This window comes from Pholcus phalangioides, unplaced genomic scaffold, assembly GCF_987345545.1.
Source record: "Pholcus phalangioides strain wild (caught in Gottingen) unplaced genomic scaffold, Ppha-v1.0 ptg000001l_1, whole genome shotgun sequence".
NCBI lineage: Eukaryota > Metazoa > Arthropoda > Arachnida > Araneae > Pholcidae > Pholcus > Pholcus phalangioides.
In genome coordinates, this window is record NW_028301594.1 from 9,274,506 (window position 1) to 9,290,307 (window position 15,802).

Below are 15,802 nucleotides of genomic sequence, written 5' to 3' on the forward strand. Positions count from 1 at the left end.
AAAATCATGTGATAAGGAGGAGGGAAAAAAAAAACATTTTTTATGAGCAAAATAAATAATAAAATAGTAATATGCATCGCGCAAACATCTTTTGGCATGAAGTGCATGGGAAGGGAAAAACCCTCCTCCTTTTGTCAGATGAAGAAAAGAGTGTTTGTTTAAGACCGTGAAAGCTTGGGTCGACTTCATCTTGAAGATGTAATTTCGCCTTAGGCAACAACTGCGATTCTTTTGGGCGCTAATGAATCTCTTGACTATGCGATTTTTATCGGAACTAGATTACAGTGGAAAAAGTATGATGGGGAGGGGGGGGCAAGAACCTTATCTTGAACGCATTTGCAAAAAAAAAAAGTTTTTTTTCTCTCTCTCTCTCTCTAAATTGTATGAGAAATTTCTCAGGTGAGAAAATTTAATATTGTGATGTTAAATACGATATAATCAGGCAAAAAATTTAATAGGGAGACAGAGAGATAAAAATATATATTTAATTTTTTCCATAAACACCGCTGTGTGTATTCGATAGAGAATAATATTTTTTGCATGAATAGTTCCGAAAATATCCCAAAATATTTGTTTTATAAATTTTATGATTTTTTTTTTTGCTCACAGTGAATTTATGAGCACAGTGAAACTCCTCTCATACGGCGTCAAAATAACGGTTTTCGGAGTCACAAAAATCGTATGCTCGATTTATTTACACCTGTCTTCCACCCCATACACAAAAAAATTCATATACAACGAAACTTCGCTACAACGATATTCGATATAACAATAAATTCAGTCCTCAACAACGGGATTTTATGAAATCTTGTTCCGAATCACCTCGACTCTTTAATGTTAAACTCCTCTCGATACAACGATATCCTTTACTGTGATAAACCCCTCTACAACGATTTTTAGGCGGATTTTGAAACCGCTACAACATTATTTTTATTTATTTTTCGCTCGAAATATTCTTTAATATATTTTTTATAACTCATCTCACATGTTTCAGTTCTTCCGAGGATGTCTAATAATATCGGCACTGGGTATCACCTCAAAGACCGAAAATGTTCTATGCAGCTACTTTTTGTGTGATACATCTGAATATATTGCGATAAACTCTTTTACACGGACAATACACATCTAAATGAATTTCTTTTTTATCAGCTAATCAATTAAAATATTTTGCGGTGAATAAATACTCAAAAGCGCATTTTTCGGTGGCACTAACAACACCAATTTATGAAAGAAATCAAAGGCAGCATCATTTTTATGGAACCTGATGGTAATGTTGCCCCTCAGCATACCAACAACCCGTTTACAACGGTAATTTTTCTTGGTCCGGTATCGTTATGTGCATCGAGGTTTCACTGTATTTCATGCAAGACTTAAAATACCAGGCCATCCGATCGATTCCATAATCTGTATTATCCGGGATCTGTAATTTCTGTACTGCGATGACATTCTTTGATGTGAATAAATGATCTTTCCTCACATTTATTTTACTCTGTCACTATTGTTAACCGAATCTCTGCGTGCTAAGAAGTGAAGAAAGTATCCTTCAAGTCAAAACTTCCACATTCTTCACCTATCCAGTAAAATTATAGATTATTTGTTTGGTTTATCCTCTCAGTCCTGGAGCAAATTTTTAAACTGTCTTATCAGCTAGCAGCAACCGTATAGCAATGCCTTTGTCATCCCATTTACAAATGTTTCTAACCTGATAGTGAACGCATGAATAGAAAAATGCGATTGATCCAAAATTATATATACAGTAGAATCCCGTTCTAACGAATACCGTTAAAGTGAAAATTTCGATTCAATGAACACTTTTCTAATCTATCAGATAAGTTTATGTAGGAACAATTCAAAAAAGACATGGAATTCCTAGTTATAAACTAAATTTCGTTATAAAGAAGTGATTTCTCCGGTCACTTGGAGTTCCGTTATAACGGGTATCGACTGTATATATGCTGTTGTATAAAGACTATAAGGTTATAGAAAGGCGACTATCAGCTCTGAAAGCATTGGGAAGTGCAAAAAAAAGCACAAAAACTTTTTTCTTCTAAATCTTAGCTATGAAAGGTAGTGACCGCGGACAGGGCGGCCGCTGACCGCATATAGAGATGGCCGCAGAATAGGGGATGATTTTTCTATTATGTCTATAGATGATGCTAGTCATAAGATGTCAGTTCCGAGATAAACTGGTATCGGAATATAGGTGGCTACCAGATAAGGAAGGGCCACCCATCGTTTTTGAGAAAACTCATCCTCCCCGACAGGTAGGGGGTAAAATAATCATCATGAGGATTTGTATAGTTGTGTAATTGTTTTTCACACATTTCATGCTCACATTTCATGTAAATACTCACAGGGCCGGAAGAGTCCAGGATTTCCACTTTTGACGTTGGGGACATTGCAGTTGGCAGGTGCTGTCGTTGCCTTACTCCTCCCAGAGACAATCCATCAGAAACGCCTTCAAACGCTCGAAGACGGAGAACAGTTGGGCAAACACAGGACATGGACGGACTGCTTTCGCATCGGACCTCCGAAGTAAGACTCTAAATACATTTGGCCGTCAAGCTCATTAATAAATGAACTCGACACATGACTTCAAAAGTACGAAGCAATATTAAACACCTATAATAATGAGAAAGGAATGCATAGATATCATTTTGATCATATTTGTCGCACCACGGTCATTTTCTGCACGCGAGGGCTAATTAGACCAGGACCTACAATTTATTGCCGATTCCGAACGGCAGGCTTGTTTTTTTATACTCGTCGAGAGGTTGGTGCGCTAACCCCTCGATGGGGGACTCCCTGCGGTAGCAATTTTTTGCTGCGGTCAAGTCGCCGTTTTCTTTTTTGTTGTACCCCTGTGTCAGGAAAGTTTTCTGACAAGAACGAACCGGGTATCGAACTCGCGACACCTCTAAACACCCTTTGGTACTTTAGGCGAGTACCTTATCGACCGGGCCGGCAATCGAGGGACCCGGGTTCGACTCCCGGTAGTGGAAGAGATGAGTTTTTCCTTCCTCAATAATAAAGAAAAATCAACATCTCAAATAATATGTTCACAACATCCAGTTTTCTGTATATCTTACATTTCAAATGTTTATAAGATCATTCAGCAGGCTACTACGCTCATCCTCCGTGGATGATGGGAACGCTTTAAGGGTTAATGTACATAACCCTCGTACGCATTTTTCAACGTACAGGGACGTACGCTGCATCAACCTTTAGGGGAGGGGCACAAAAATTTTCTTTCCGAGGAAATTTGAGTTACCACCCTTTATAAAGGCTTTTACATCAACAGAAATAAGGTTAATCTAGCATACAGAGAGTGTATTTTCTTCGGATGTTTATATTTTTTGCAGAAATATTAATGTTTTTTCTTCTAATTTTGTATCGGCTTGGTGGGCACGGGCCCCTTGAGCATTCCGCTCCCCTCGCATGCACGTCTGAGTGTATGTGTGGCTCTAACGTATTCATGTCTTTAGTGTTATGCTAGATTCGTGCTTTAATGGTGTTTCTTGCATCCTGTCTTCCATATTTTGATGTAAAAATGACTGATACTTGAATTTTCAGGATAAGTAAGTATCGTGTTGAAGTTCTGCCTGCTCTCTGCAGGGAGACTTTTTCAAATGAATGGCCGACTCGCATTCTCACGTGGAAATTGGGAAAACAGCAGAAAACCAACTTCGGCCGTCCAGCTCTGTATCGTTAACGGGGCTCGAACCGGTATCCTTTCGATAAGAGTCCAACACGATACCGGATGACCACAGAGCGACTAATTCAATTGTTATGCTGAAAAATTCAATTCAATTACTCTTTGAAAACTATAACTGCCGTTTCGAAATTAAAATATTTTTTCCATCTTATTTCGTATTTTCAACTGCATTCAGAAATTATTTTTTGTCTCTTTTACATGCATTTCATACCGATTCTTTGAGAAGGAGAAAACATAACTCCTTTACATTTTATTACGGTTATTGGATACAGAATATGTCCGAAAACATCCCCCCCCCCCGCCCCGTGTGTGTTAAATTGTAAAATTCAGTTCAGAATATTGACTTGCGTTTGATAGAATTACCTTGGGATTTTCAGTGGAAACAGAATATCCACGTCGGATAAACTGTCAAGTTGCATCACATCCAGCTCTACCGCTCTTTGCTCCCCGTAGAGGTAAATACGGTAGTGTGAGCCTAGTCGCAGAATTCATCCCTCATTGCACCGAACGTTTCCTGATGAAGCACCTGCCAAAACTGTCACTCATAGCACGAGGATTATGCTCGGTATAAGAGTCCGTAACACAATCAGAATAATCCCGTGGACCAATTCAATGGTACTTGTCATGTTTGTTCGATATGAACGAGAATGTCTGCTACAAAAAAAAATAATAATAACGTAAAAATATTGTTTCTGCCACAACCGAAATACTCGAACCGCACAGAGAAAATCAAGGTATTTTCTTGTATTATCTTACTGTCTTATCTTGAAATAATATATACTGTCTAATTGATGTTCGTGATGCACAACTATTTAGATTAATTTTACGTTAATTTACGTATCAAATCATACGTATGTTTTCAGACCAGAGGTAATTATCTTCCACATACCAGGTATAGAACGATATGAAATTTTTCAGCAAATTATCTCTTATTTCATTTTGGCCTATTGATCTTTAGTACCAATTATGGACCAGGATCACAACTTTCCTCGTGGAAACTGTATTGGTAAAAGAGATTTAACTCTTATATATCCTGTTTGGTTCAACCTCCATAAGAAACTATAGAAAAACAATTTTGTTTTTACAAAAAAAACGGATGTAAATTGGTAATGTGAACGAATTTTAAACTGAATAAATACATTAACACAACATTTTAATTATTTGGAGTAGATTTTAAATCAGCTAAAATCAATCAATTAAGGTTTAAATATATAGTTTATGCCTTGACTTTAATGCCATCTATAAAAAGATTGAATCTCTTATTTATAGAAAAGTTGAACAGTTGTTACTTTCAATTTTAGTTCCGATCCCCCCTCAATTTGATGCAATTTTGTAAACCTTTGAACTTTCAACTCTCAAAAAATGACATCAATAGGACAATCAACTCTTGATAGATTTTTTAAAAAAAGTATTGTACTGATAATAGCTGCACATTATATTCAAAAGACACTAAGAGATGTTTTCCCTAAAATGCCGGAAAAATCAGAAAAGGAATTGGTTTAATGGGGTTTTTCGACTATGTATTTGCCATGTATAGAGCCCGGATTATATGCAAATGCATATGTGCATATGCATCTGGATATTTTGGCCTTTTTAGCATTAATGCATATAAATGCATAAAATCAAAGAATCTGTAGTATAAGTGCATATTTTTGAAGGTTTATTTAAGCTCACTCAATTTTTTTTACAATTTTTCAAGTAAATATTATTCATAATATTTTCCAACATCGAATTTTTTTCCTGCAGGTGAAATTTAGTGAATTAATACATAAATACAAGTATTTTACGAATGCTAACCGTTTTATTGTAAGACTATTTCTAGAGTTATGTCAAAGTGTTAAATTGTTTTTAGAAATAGTGTCGAGATTCTTTTGTTACTGGTAGTTTCGCTATTGAGAAACATTCGCTATAATGTTTCTACGAAGTTTCGCTACAACAAATTGAAAAATGCCTGAATAAAAATATGTCGAAGATATTTCCATATGCGGTATATATATTAGGGGATATTTTTTGTTAATGAATTCATTTGCACTAAGAAATAGAAAACATTCATATCAGAAACACATCTACTATTTTTTTGCATGGTAATTTTTGTAATGCATACTTTCTTATTTTTTGTATACATTTTGGAATTTTTGACTTTTTTAAGATTTCTAGTGCATGTTCTAGGGTGTTTAATGCATATTTTGGGATTTTAAGTGCACTATTTGTATTTTAAGAGTGCTTGTTTTTTCATTATTAAGTGCTTATTTTTACATTATTAAGCGCATATTTATGCATTTTTAAGTGCATATTTGCATATTTTGCCACTTTTTTATTGCATATAATCCGGTCTCCAGTCATGTACATTAAAATAAACACTTGACCATGGAGTGTTAGCGAAGTATTATTTTATCGTATAAGTAACTGTATATAAATGGAGGGACTATCCATACTTTATGGGTAGTGTTATCGTATACTATTATGTACAGTCGAATCCCGTTATAACGAACGCCAAGAGACCGGAGGAATCACTTCGTTAAAACGAAATTTCGTTATAAAGGAATTCCAGGTTACATAGTATTGTTCCTATGTAAATTTATTTGGGTGATTAGGAAAGTGTTCGTTAAAACGAGAATTTCGCTATAACGGGATTCGACTGTATCAGTAATTATTTTTATTATTTTGTGATGTATGCTTTTACATTGGGTTGCTGCATTTCGGTTATATTTGACATCCATATCTTTTATGGTCGTCTTTTTTCAGCAACATCGATTGGCAATTTGCCTGTTGTGGCTTTCGTATTTTCCGGAATCAAAATATAGTCTGTTTAATGATTGGTGCTTTGATTTGCACCTTTATAAAACTCGGTCTGAAACGTAACATTATTTCAGTCTATTGACGTTCCGTTTCGTACAGGTTTCAGTGCATTTGAACATCCATATTTTTTATGGACATAATTTTTTCAGCCACCTCTTTGGCAATTTTACTGTATTTTATATTTAATATGTATTATATGTATTTATATTTGTATTCGTAGTCACATAATTACTCTAAAACTGAAACTATTATTCTTCATAAGTGTGTTTTTAATATTATAACAACTATGCATTTAAGAATATTATGTAATTCAAGTTAATATTATTAACAGATAGTTTTCATTAGGGGGCAAAATTTTCATTTAGATAGAGGGTGCGTTCTGTACAAGTTTTTCTATATTATTAATTGTAATAGCCATTTAGTAGTTGTGGTGATTACTTGAATAATATTTTTTTGAAATATTGTTATAATTATTTTCATTCAGGAAAATGAAACTGTAGTTCGTTTTCATTACAGGCAAGAAGCAAAGAACGGGATTCTTAAAAACAGAGGACCACAGCCCCAGTCACCGATACTAAGGTATGTGAGAAATAAATGCCTTAAGTGTACCATAAACTTATATCATCCCATAAATAAGTCACTATCGATTAGCTACTTCGATTCAAGCTCTTGATTGCTAGAATGTGCTTTAAATTGTGTTATGTACCCAAATTATCCAGGGTGTTTCAAAAAGAATCACCCGATTCGAAATGCGTATATTACGAAAAATATTGAATACTAGCTATAATACCCGGCGCTGCCCGGGTTTTCTTCAATGAGGCTTTTTTGGATCACGTGATATCTCCCTCTCTTTTTCTTGAGGGACATACAAACCGTGTCCAAGTTAACCAATATGGCGACCTGTGCGATTCATGAAATAAACAAATCTAGATTTACACAGAAACGTAGAAATGAATATATATTTTTCTTTTTTTTAAGGGGCGCTAGGTATTTCGATCCCCCCCCCCCTTGAACTTCAAGTTATCCATCTGTTTGTTCCAGCTTCCAAAAATCCTTAGTTAAAGCTGTGGAATTTTTCCGATGCCCTTATCACGGGCTCATAACTAATTTTAAAATATCCTAACCCACATGAATTTATGCAAATAAATATCAAAAGAGACAATATGGAGACATTAATTTTCATACTTGAGAATGATATTGCTCGAATATCCAACTCAAAAGTATAGGTTTGGCTAATTACTTCGTATTTAATCTCCTGGGCTTCGTATATCTCTAAGCGAACTGAATATTTAAAAAATCGAGAATTCAATACAATTTTTAAAATTATTGATGGGGCGGAAAATCCCACTAATTTCCGCATTTCTACAGTAAAATCGACAATTTTAGCACTGATTTCTATGAGGATCACCCTTTTCCTGACTCTCAAAGCGATGCAGATGATGATTATGACGTCTATTCAAAAAGCCTCATTACTGAGAGTATATTGAAAATGTGGCAAACCATTATAAAGGCATAAACTATTATACATATACTAACAGGATTAAAGAAGTGACAAACCATTGTAAAGGCATATACACGTCTGAAACGCATTGCTAGGGAACCACGGTAACCAAAGTAAACGTTCGGAAAGTGATTGTTGAGGCCCAAAAACCATTGTTGCCGGACAGTTTTTTGCCCATTTGGGGCATTTGCCCTGGTCTGACGAAATTTTAAAGTAGCCTATCGTTCAAGTCGGGTCCCATTTGGTATATATGCAAAATTTGGTGACGATCGATCTAAAATTGTAGATTTGTATAGAGAACATACACACACACAGACACACAGACACACAGAAAATCAATTTTATATAGATATAGAAGATAGATAGATAGATAGATAGACACTTACAATTAATTTTATATTACATAGCTAATCCTAAAGCCTTTTTACAAACCAAATTGAAGGTGTTCAATATGTCCACCTTGGGATGCACGGTATATGTCTATACGCTAATCAAATTCGTCCAATACTATTGCGAGCATGTTTTCATCCACTGCGAGTGGATTTCTGTGGACTACAGGTGCGAAAATCTGTCGGTTGCGCTCCACATTTGTGTCTGACATACGGGGACAGCCAGGGAATCTCCCTTTACAACAGACAACCCTTGTCCCTGAACTATATATACCATCGCCTAATTCTCTGAGCGGTAGGAAGTCCAACACCAGGGTATTGTCGACGAAAATCACGATGAACAGTTGTTACGGACTCACACTTCGCGAAGCTTAGAACACAAAACGATTTCTGTTGCGCAGTCGCCATCTTGACAAACACTGAAATGGTGGCCGAAGGAAGATCGTTAGCGCTACCTGTCGGCAACTGCGTGGAACTCGAGATTTCTCTCTTTCTATTTATACATTATTCGATCAAAAAGTTAAAGGATTAAAATCTGAATAGTTATGATTTTTTTAAATCGGTTGATTCTTTTTTGAAACACACTGTATTGTCCTTCTCAGCGGCATTAACGAGATACCTCACTAATTTGATGCTCTTCTTTTATTTCGGCAATTATTACGAGATATCTCGAACCCTTAAAACGCTGTTATTTCAGCAATGGCGAGACCAGATACTTTGTTACTTTGCTTCTCTTAAAAACATGCTTTCAATCCCCGGTAACCTGTCAGATCAACTGCCAGTGGGTATTTTGTTCACATAAAATGGGGGGTTATGTTCACAATGGGAGAAAAACAGATATGCTGTTTGAAATATACTTTTTCCGTTTTCCTATGGTGTAGAATGGAAATATGTGTCCATATTTGTCCAGTATAAACAACAGAAAAAATATAGAGCATTTCTCTTCATCGGTTTATTGTTCTCATAATTGGTGAGGAGAAGGGGGGGGGGAGGATAACCAGCTGCATGAAAATTGGAACAAAAATCCTCTTGAAAAAAGACTGTGACATTTTACAGAGGGTTTTGTTATTTCAATTGTTTCATTTATAATGCGGATCAGTGAAATTTATAAAACTACGGAAAGGGTTAATAAGATCGATATCAAATCGTATTTTATTAATTCAGCCTGCCGTGAAATGTTAACCCGTTAAAGCCCAACGTCCTATCAACCTCAGAGTGTTATCAAATTTACGAACAATGCCATTCAATGCATGTTGCTCAATTTTTGGCTTCCCGTAGTATATTTACGAGATGTTTCTAAATGTCCATCCTAAGACGATATTTTCTTCTATCATTCCATGCCCACAAAGTCTTTTACGAAGGCAAGACAGTCTCCGAAGAGCAAGTTCAGAAGGAGATCCCGAGCCGGCAGACATTCATTCCGAGAGCTCTTCCTCCGACCAAGGCTCCACAATCGAAACTGTTAAAATAACTGTTGTGTGAACGCCGAACACTTTCGTTCAGATTCTTATATTATATATCTCTATATATATTTTATTGCGGACAGTTTTTTTATATGTTGCTACTGTATTTCTAGCTGTTTGAATAAAATAGTCCAGAGTTGTGCTCTCGTGAGTTTCCATCAACATACAGCAGACATTGCAATAAAAACGAAAGAAATCACAATGAAATATTACATAAAATACAGGAAGTACTGAAATGGAATTTTTGTGTTTTCCAGAAAACAACGGAATCCGTTTTTTCTAAAAAGAATGACGTTACACGGGGCATTGTTTAGGAAATTCATCATTTTTTGCCAAAGCATTATCTGATTACTTACTATACACAATGCTTAAAAGTTCCGCGTCACGATAAAGTGACTCGGAACTTACATTTACAATTATCTCTATTAACGAAATCTATGAATAGAATTAATGGACAGATTCTCTACCGCGAAAAGAAATTTCACGTCGTAATGGAAATTAATTGCTCATTCGAAAATTTTGCTGGGGAAAAGCATTTTCTATAACAACGAACCGAAACAATAAAAGAGCGTAATGCATTCTTGAAATCAAGACCATTAAAAGATTTATTCGAATCACCTAATTATCTTGAAAACTAGATCATAGAAATTTGATGACTTCTCCGAAAGGAACTATCGGAGCGTACATAGAACAAAACGGTTTTCATCACAGATATCCCATTATTGTTACGCACACACAATGAAAGTAAATATAAAATTCACCCAGGAAGCATTCCTAATTAAGCCTTGGAAGACACGCTGGAGATGAAAGTCGATCGGAGAGGAATATTTATATACATCAACGTTTTCGTGTTGATAGTACTTGTAGTTTCCATCGTTTAAAAGATCTCGCGGGATACTTGAAAACCCAAAGATGCTTTAGTAAGTTTAATGAGATATTTTTAATGATGCATTAATCCTCAGAAAATATAAGAATGCTTCCCTTCCATTTGCACGATTTTCGGATAAAATATGTATGTTATTAAAACACACACACACTCTCTCTCTCTCTTGCTCCATGCGATGAATAAAACAAATATAAATCATCTCCGTCATTTCTCAAAAATGATTATCTTCAAAAACGTTATAGATTTTTCTTTCCCCTCATTCTAAAAATATCTCCAAAGCATTAAATTTTGCATATTTTATTTGCAAAGAAAAATATTTTAATGAGTTTTATTCGCAAAAGAAAGATAAATATGTCTCTGTGTGTGTGTCTCTCTCTCTTACTCCCGAGGGATTTATTTAATCTTCTAAGCATGTGTTTACACTCTCTCCCGCTAAGTAAATCTTTGCGATTACAGGAATTATTATTAAATTTGTTAATCGGGGTCTCTCGTTATCGAAAATGATGAGATTCGTCCGCACATTAGCGCATTGCGATAAGCGTTAGGATTAACATCTTCGGATTCATCATCGGCGTAGAAATTATTGTGGCGTACTTACTTCATCTTTGCGAAACTATTGCCATACAGTTAACGTGAGCAGGCAGTTTCACCCATTTACGAACACTCGAAGTTGGACCAGCGGTAATATATTGGAACGCAAATGGACTGGAACGGGAGGATTAACTATAGTGATTGTATGTAAAGATGCCTTCTCCGTTTGTACCCAAGACATGCAGGAAACTTATTGTTATGTGGATGATGATTGCAGTCGTCCATCGGTGGTTTGGGTTATTCGGTGGATTTTCGTATTCTCGGGACGTAACCCCTCTTTCCCGCGAATACGAAAATCCACCGAATAACCCAAACCATAAACATTTGTTTTTCTTAGGCATACGGTTTCTACCGTATCTGTTTTGAGTGGAAGAAGTAGAAAGGCTGGGGGTAGCAATTCTAAGCAATGCCTTCTGAAAGAATAACAATGTCTATTAGCCATTTTTTTTTAATTTCAGTAAATTTGTTATAAAAAAGTAGCAAGGCTTCCTCTACTAATTTTTATACACCTGAAAAACCTACGATGGGTCTATTTCATAGAAACAATTAATTGACTATTCAAACTTATGGAGCCCTTTACTATATTGCTCATAACAAATTTCCCTTCTTTTTCTTAATTTAGATCATCTTCATGGGATATCGCTTAGGTTTAGGAGAAGTCAGCTCAATTAATCCCTCCTATGTAGCTTTCTGAATTGCTGTGAATTAAATTCTCTAACTTCTTCTACGTCTACATCAGTGAACCCTTCCCCATAAACAATACATAAAAAAGAATTTCGCATTCCAATTTCCCATTTCTATTGTTCCTAAAAAATTCTGAAAGATATGATACTTATTATTTTCATCAATGCTCACGGATTCGCAGACTTACAAATAACGGTTATACTATGCAAGTTACGTAATGCATAACTTGCATATCTTGTTTATCGCACCCACACAACAACGGGAATTTAATTTCTGTAGGAGAGACATTATGCGGGGGAGGGGGGTGATAAATGAACCTAAGTGGATCATGAAACACCTCACCAAAACCTCTCCTATCTCCTATCCAGTTTTCGAGTTATGGTGAATAATCGATTATGGAAAAAATATATATGCGTCAAGTCTGGACAAAACAAAATTTGTGAAGTTTCTAAAAGACGTTTACCTAAACTAAGCAACACATTTGGAAAGAACAGACAACATGCCATGAAGTGACGCCAATTTCATCGAAATATCTGGTTTTAAAGGCGAATTACAAGCGCTGAACGATTGGCAAAGTTAAAAATCGAATTGTCGAAATTTTTATTCGCCAATTCCGCAAACACCCTTCTATAATCTTCTCTTCTTTTTTCTTTTATAGCTACAATCGCTCAAATTTGACAAAAACTTGTCCATTTTCACCAGCTTTCGGAAGAGCCTAAAACAAACCAAATTGGTCATCCAGTTCAAGAGAAATTTAGTCGTTTGTTAGCAATACGTCACTAAAACCTGTGTTCGTCGAAGTAATATTAGTAGGTTTTGGCGATATTTCAATTTTTCACTTTACCGTTTCCTCGGCGGTTGTAGCTCACCGTTAAATGAAGATATTCTGTAGATCAGGCATCTTTTCAACCCGTTACTAGTGAGCACCAGCATTTTCTCTCTGAATCATCCAGAGTGCTCGATGCTTGGGTTCGATTTCATGCTCGGGAGCACTTGGTCAACGTTACAATTAAATACCTTGCATAAACTGCATTCAAGGATTTAAATCAACCTGATTACGTGCATTCGTATGCCAAAGTCGCCGTAAGGGTGCTCTCCTTTTGATGATTAGTACAAGTAGTACTCGCGACTAGAAAAAAGATTGAACAGCTCTGCTGTAGATAGAAGTAGTGCCACTTTATAGGATTTTTTGTGCAAAATCAAAAATTGCACCAAAATCTGTAACCGCCAATTCCGGGAATTTTCGTGGAATATTCAATGCGTCAAACGCTGATTTCAGTGATGTATTGCAAAAAAAAGCCTGAATTTATCATGAACCAATAAATCGATACGGTGTATTGTAAGCGCTTTCGGAAGCTGGTGGAATGGACAAGTATTTGACAAATTTGACCAATTTTAGCTAGAAGGATGCTTCGAGAATTTACGACTAAACATTTTGTTGACAATTCTATTTGGAACATCGCCAATCTTTCAGTGCTTATAGCTCATCATTAAAACCAGATATTTCTATGAAATTAGTATCACCTTTTAGCATTTCTTTTATTCTTTCCAAATGCGTGCTTAGTGTGTGTAGGTCTTTCAGAAACTTCCCCGATTCTGGTTTTTTCAGACTTGACGGATTTCTTTCCATAATCGATTATCCACCATCACTCGAGAACGATTTTGATAAGACAGGGTTTGTGGGGTGCTTCATGATCTACTTAGGCTCGTCTATCACACCCTCCCCCTTGCATTTGGCAGAATAAGTTGGATTCACCCCGTATGGAAAAATTCCTCCATACATAGCGATATCTAGTTCCCGTGTTGTCCTTTACGAACCAATTATTGGCTGATTGTTACTGTCATCGTGTATAGAACGCTTTGAAAAATCAGAATTTTTATGCTCTTAAGAAGGAATTTCGCAAAGCAATGAGAGAACCTAGCGAGAGGGCTTTGATTCACGAGTTATAGTAGAGGCAAATGTGAATTTTTCCAATCATCAACCACATAACAACCAGTTTCCTGCATATCTCGATAGTGATGACATCGTAAGGGTACGAACATAGTGCACGGTGGTCTCTGATTCTCAAAATCGGCACCATTCCTGATTGGTTAAAAAACTGAATATCAACTTTTTAACCAATCCGTAACGGCGCCGACTCGAAGAACCGGAAACCAGAGTGCACTATGTTTGTACCCTAACACTGTATTGCTAATACTTCTTATGTGGGTGGTTTTAAGGCCGTAACAGTAAAAGTGATTCATCCTTCCTTTTAGGTGCGGTGCACACAATAGCGATACGACGGTAACATTGACTCAGATTTGTTGGAAATCTCAATTTCAGTTTTTTTTTAACAAATTCGTGTCGATATCCCGTATTGCATCATTATATTATCGGTCAGGTGTGAACACGGTTTTTGGGTACGAACATAGTGCACGCTGGTTTCCGATTCTGCAAGTCGATGCCATTGGTGATTGGTTAAAAACAGAAATTCTGAAATTGTATTAAATAGATTATATGATATATCAAATTTTCATAATTACATCCATCTTTTACTGATTCTAATTTACGTTTTCGCAATTTGCGAACCTCAATCGTTAGCGGAAAAACGCTAAAAAATTCATAGTCAAATATATCGATATATATTCCATTGTTAAATATGGAGCTCTTTGCGTATGACTTTTACGGGGAGAATGATCTACATTTCATTTATTGGAAGTTTCGGGACACGGAGACTATAAAAAGGTTAATTTTTGTATATTCTTATGTATAAGACCCTTCAAAAAATATGACATTTTAAAAAGCCGCATGTAATTTTGAAGAAATTGTAACTGAAAAGATACTTCTGAAGTCAACGGTTGCAGAGGTAGCCCTACGGATAAACAATTTCAAGCACCCTGTATATCGAACTTAACTGTTGCATTTGACGGGGGTCACGCATGATCACGGGTAGAAATGATGAATGTAATGGAATTTATCAAACTTACAGGTGATTATATATAATTACCGATGCATCTAACATTTCTACAGTAACAGCAACCTAAATGCTTTTGATTCCTACTTTTTATGGCGTTTATGCAAAAGTTTGGTCCGAAAAACACGTATTGCACTTTTTTTCAAAAATATTTCTACATCTCTTCTTGACACGGTATTATATGAAAATTATTGTATCTCGTAAAAATACTCGAATTATCACCTTCTTATGAACTACGTTATTTTCGTTTAAAACTAAAATAGTTATAAAACCACGCGATTCATAAACAAAAATTCACGCAATTTTTGTTTTTTTTTGAAAAATCCTCTCTATTTTCAATTATTAGGACAAATACAGTCTAAAATGAACTGGTTTCTACATTTTTTAAAATTATTTACATAACCCATTACAAAGCTAATCCTGGTGCTATCGAATTTGGGAAATAACCGAGAAGTATATTGCGAATAAAAAAAAATTCAGCTTTTCTCTCCCATGAGATATGAACATCGTAAATCACATTTTAACATGAAAAATCTGACAAGTGATCGATTTCTTGGAATTGTATCAAACGAAAGTGGTTCAAAATGCATTCTACGTATACTCTTTTCTTTCTTTCTTATCTTCCCACAAAATAAGTTACAGCCACCTCTAGAAAAATCACATGCGCTTTAAAATATTTCTCAAACGTTATCGCATTTTTGCGATGAGAATTAGCTTTAAAAACACAAGTTTCATTATAACCGTGGCATTGTTAGAAACATAGCAAGATGTTAATAACTATTAATTAAAGAAAAATGTCATCTGGGAGCTTAAGAATTGA

General features: G+C 35.6%; 1 protein-coding gene across 1 annotated transcript in view; it reads left to right on the plus strand.

Annotated features, from left to right (window-relative positions):
* Nucleotides 1–10,010, plus strand: part of LOC149089826 (beta-alanine transporter-like) — a 131,810-nt gene extending 121,800 nt beyond the window's left edge. Inside the window, exons 9-11 of the mRNA XM_089249962.1 lie at nt 2,357–2,535; nt 7,031–7,093; nt 9,754–10,010. Coding sequence (XP_089106088.1) covers nt 2,357–2,535; nt 7,031–7,093; nt 9,754–9,886 — 375 coding nt within the window. The 3' untranslated portion in view covers nt 9,887–10,010. The remainder of the gene's footprint in view (nt 1–2,356; nt 2,536–7,030; nt 7,094–9,753) is intronic.
* The last annotated feature ends 5,792 nt before the right edge of the window (nt 10,011–15,802 follow it).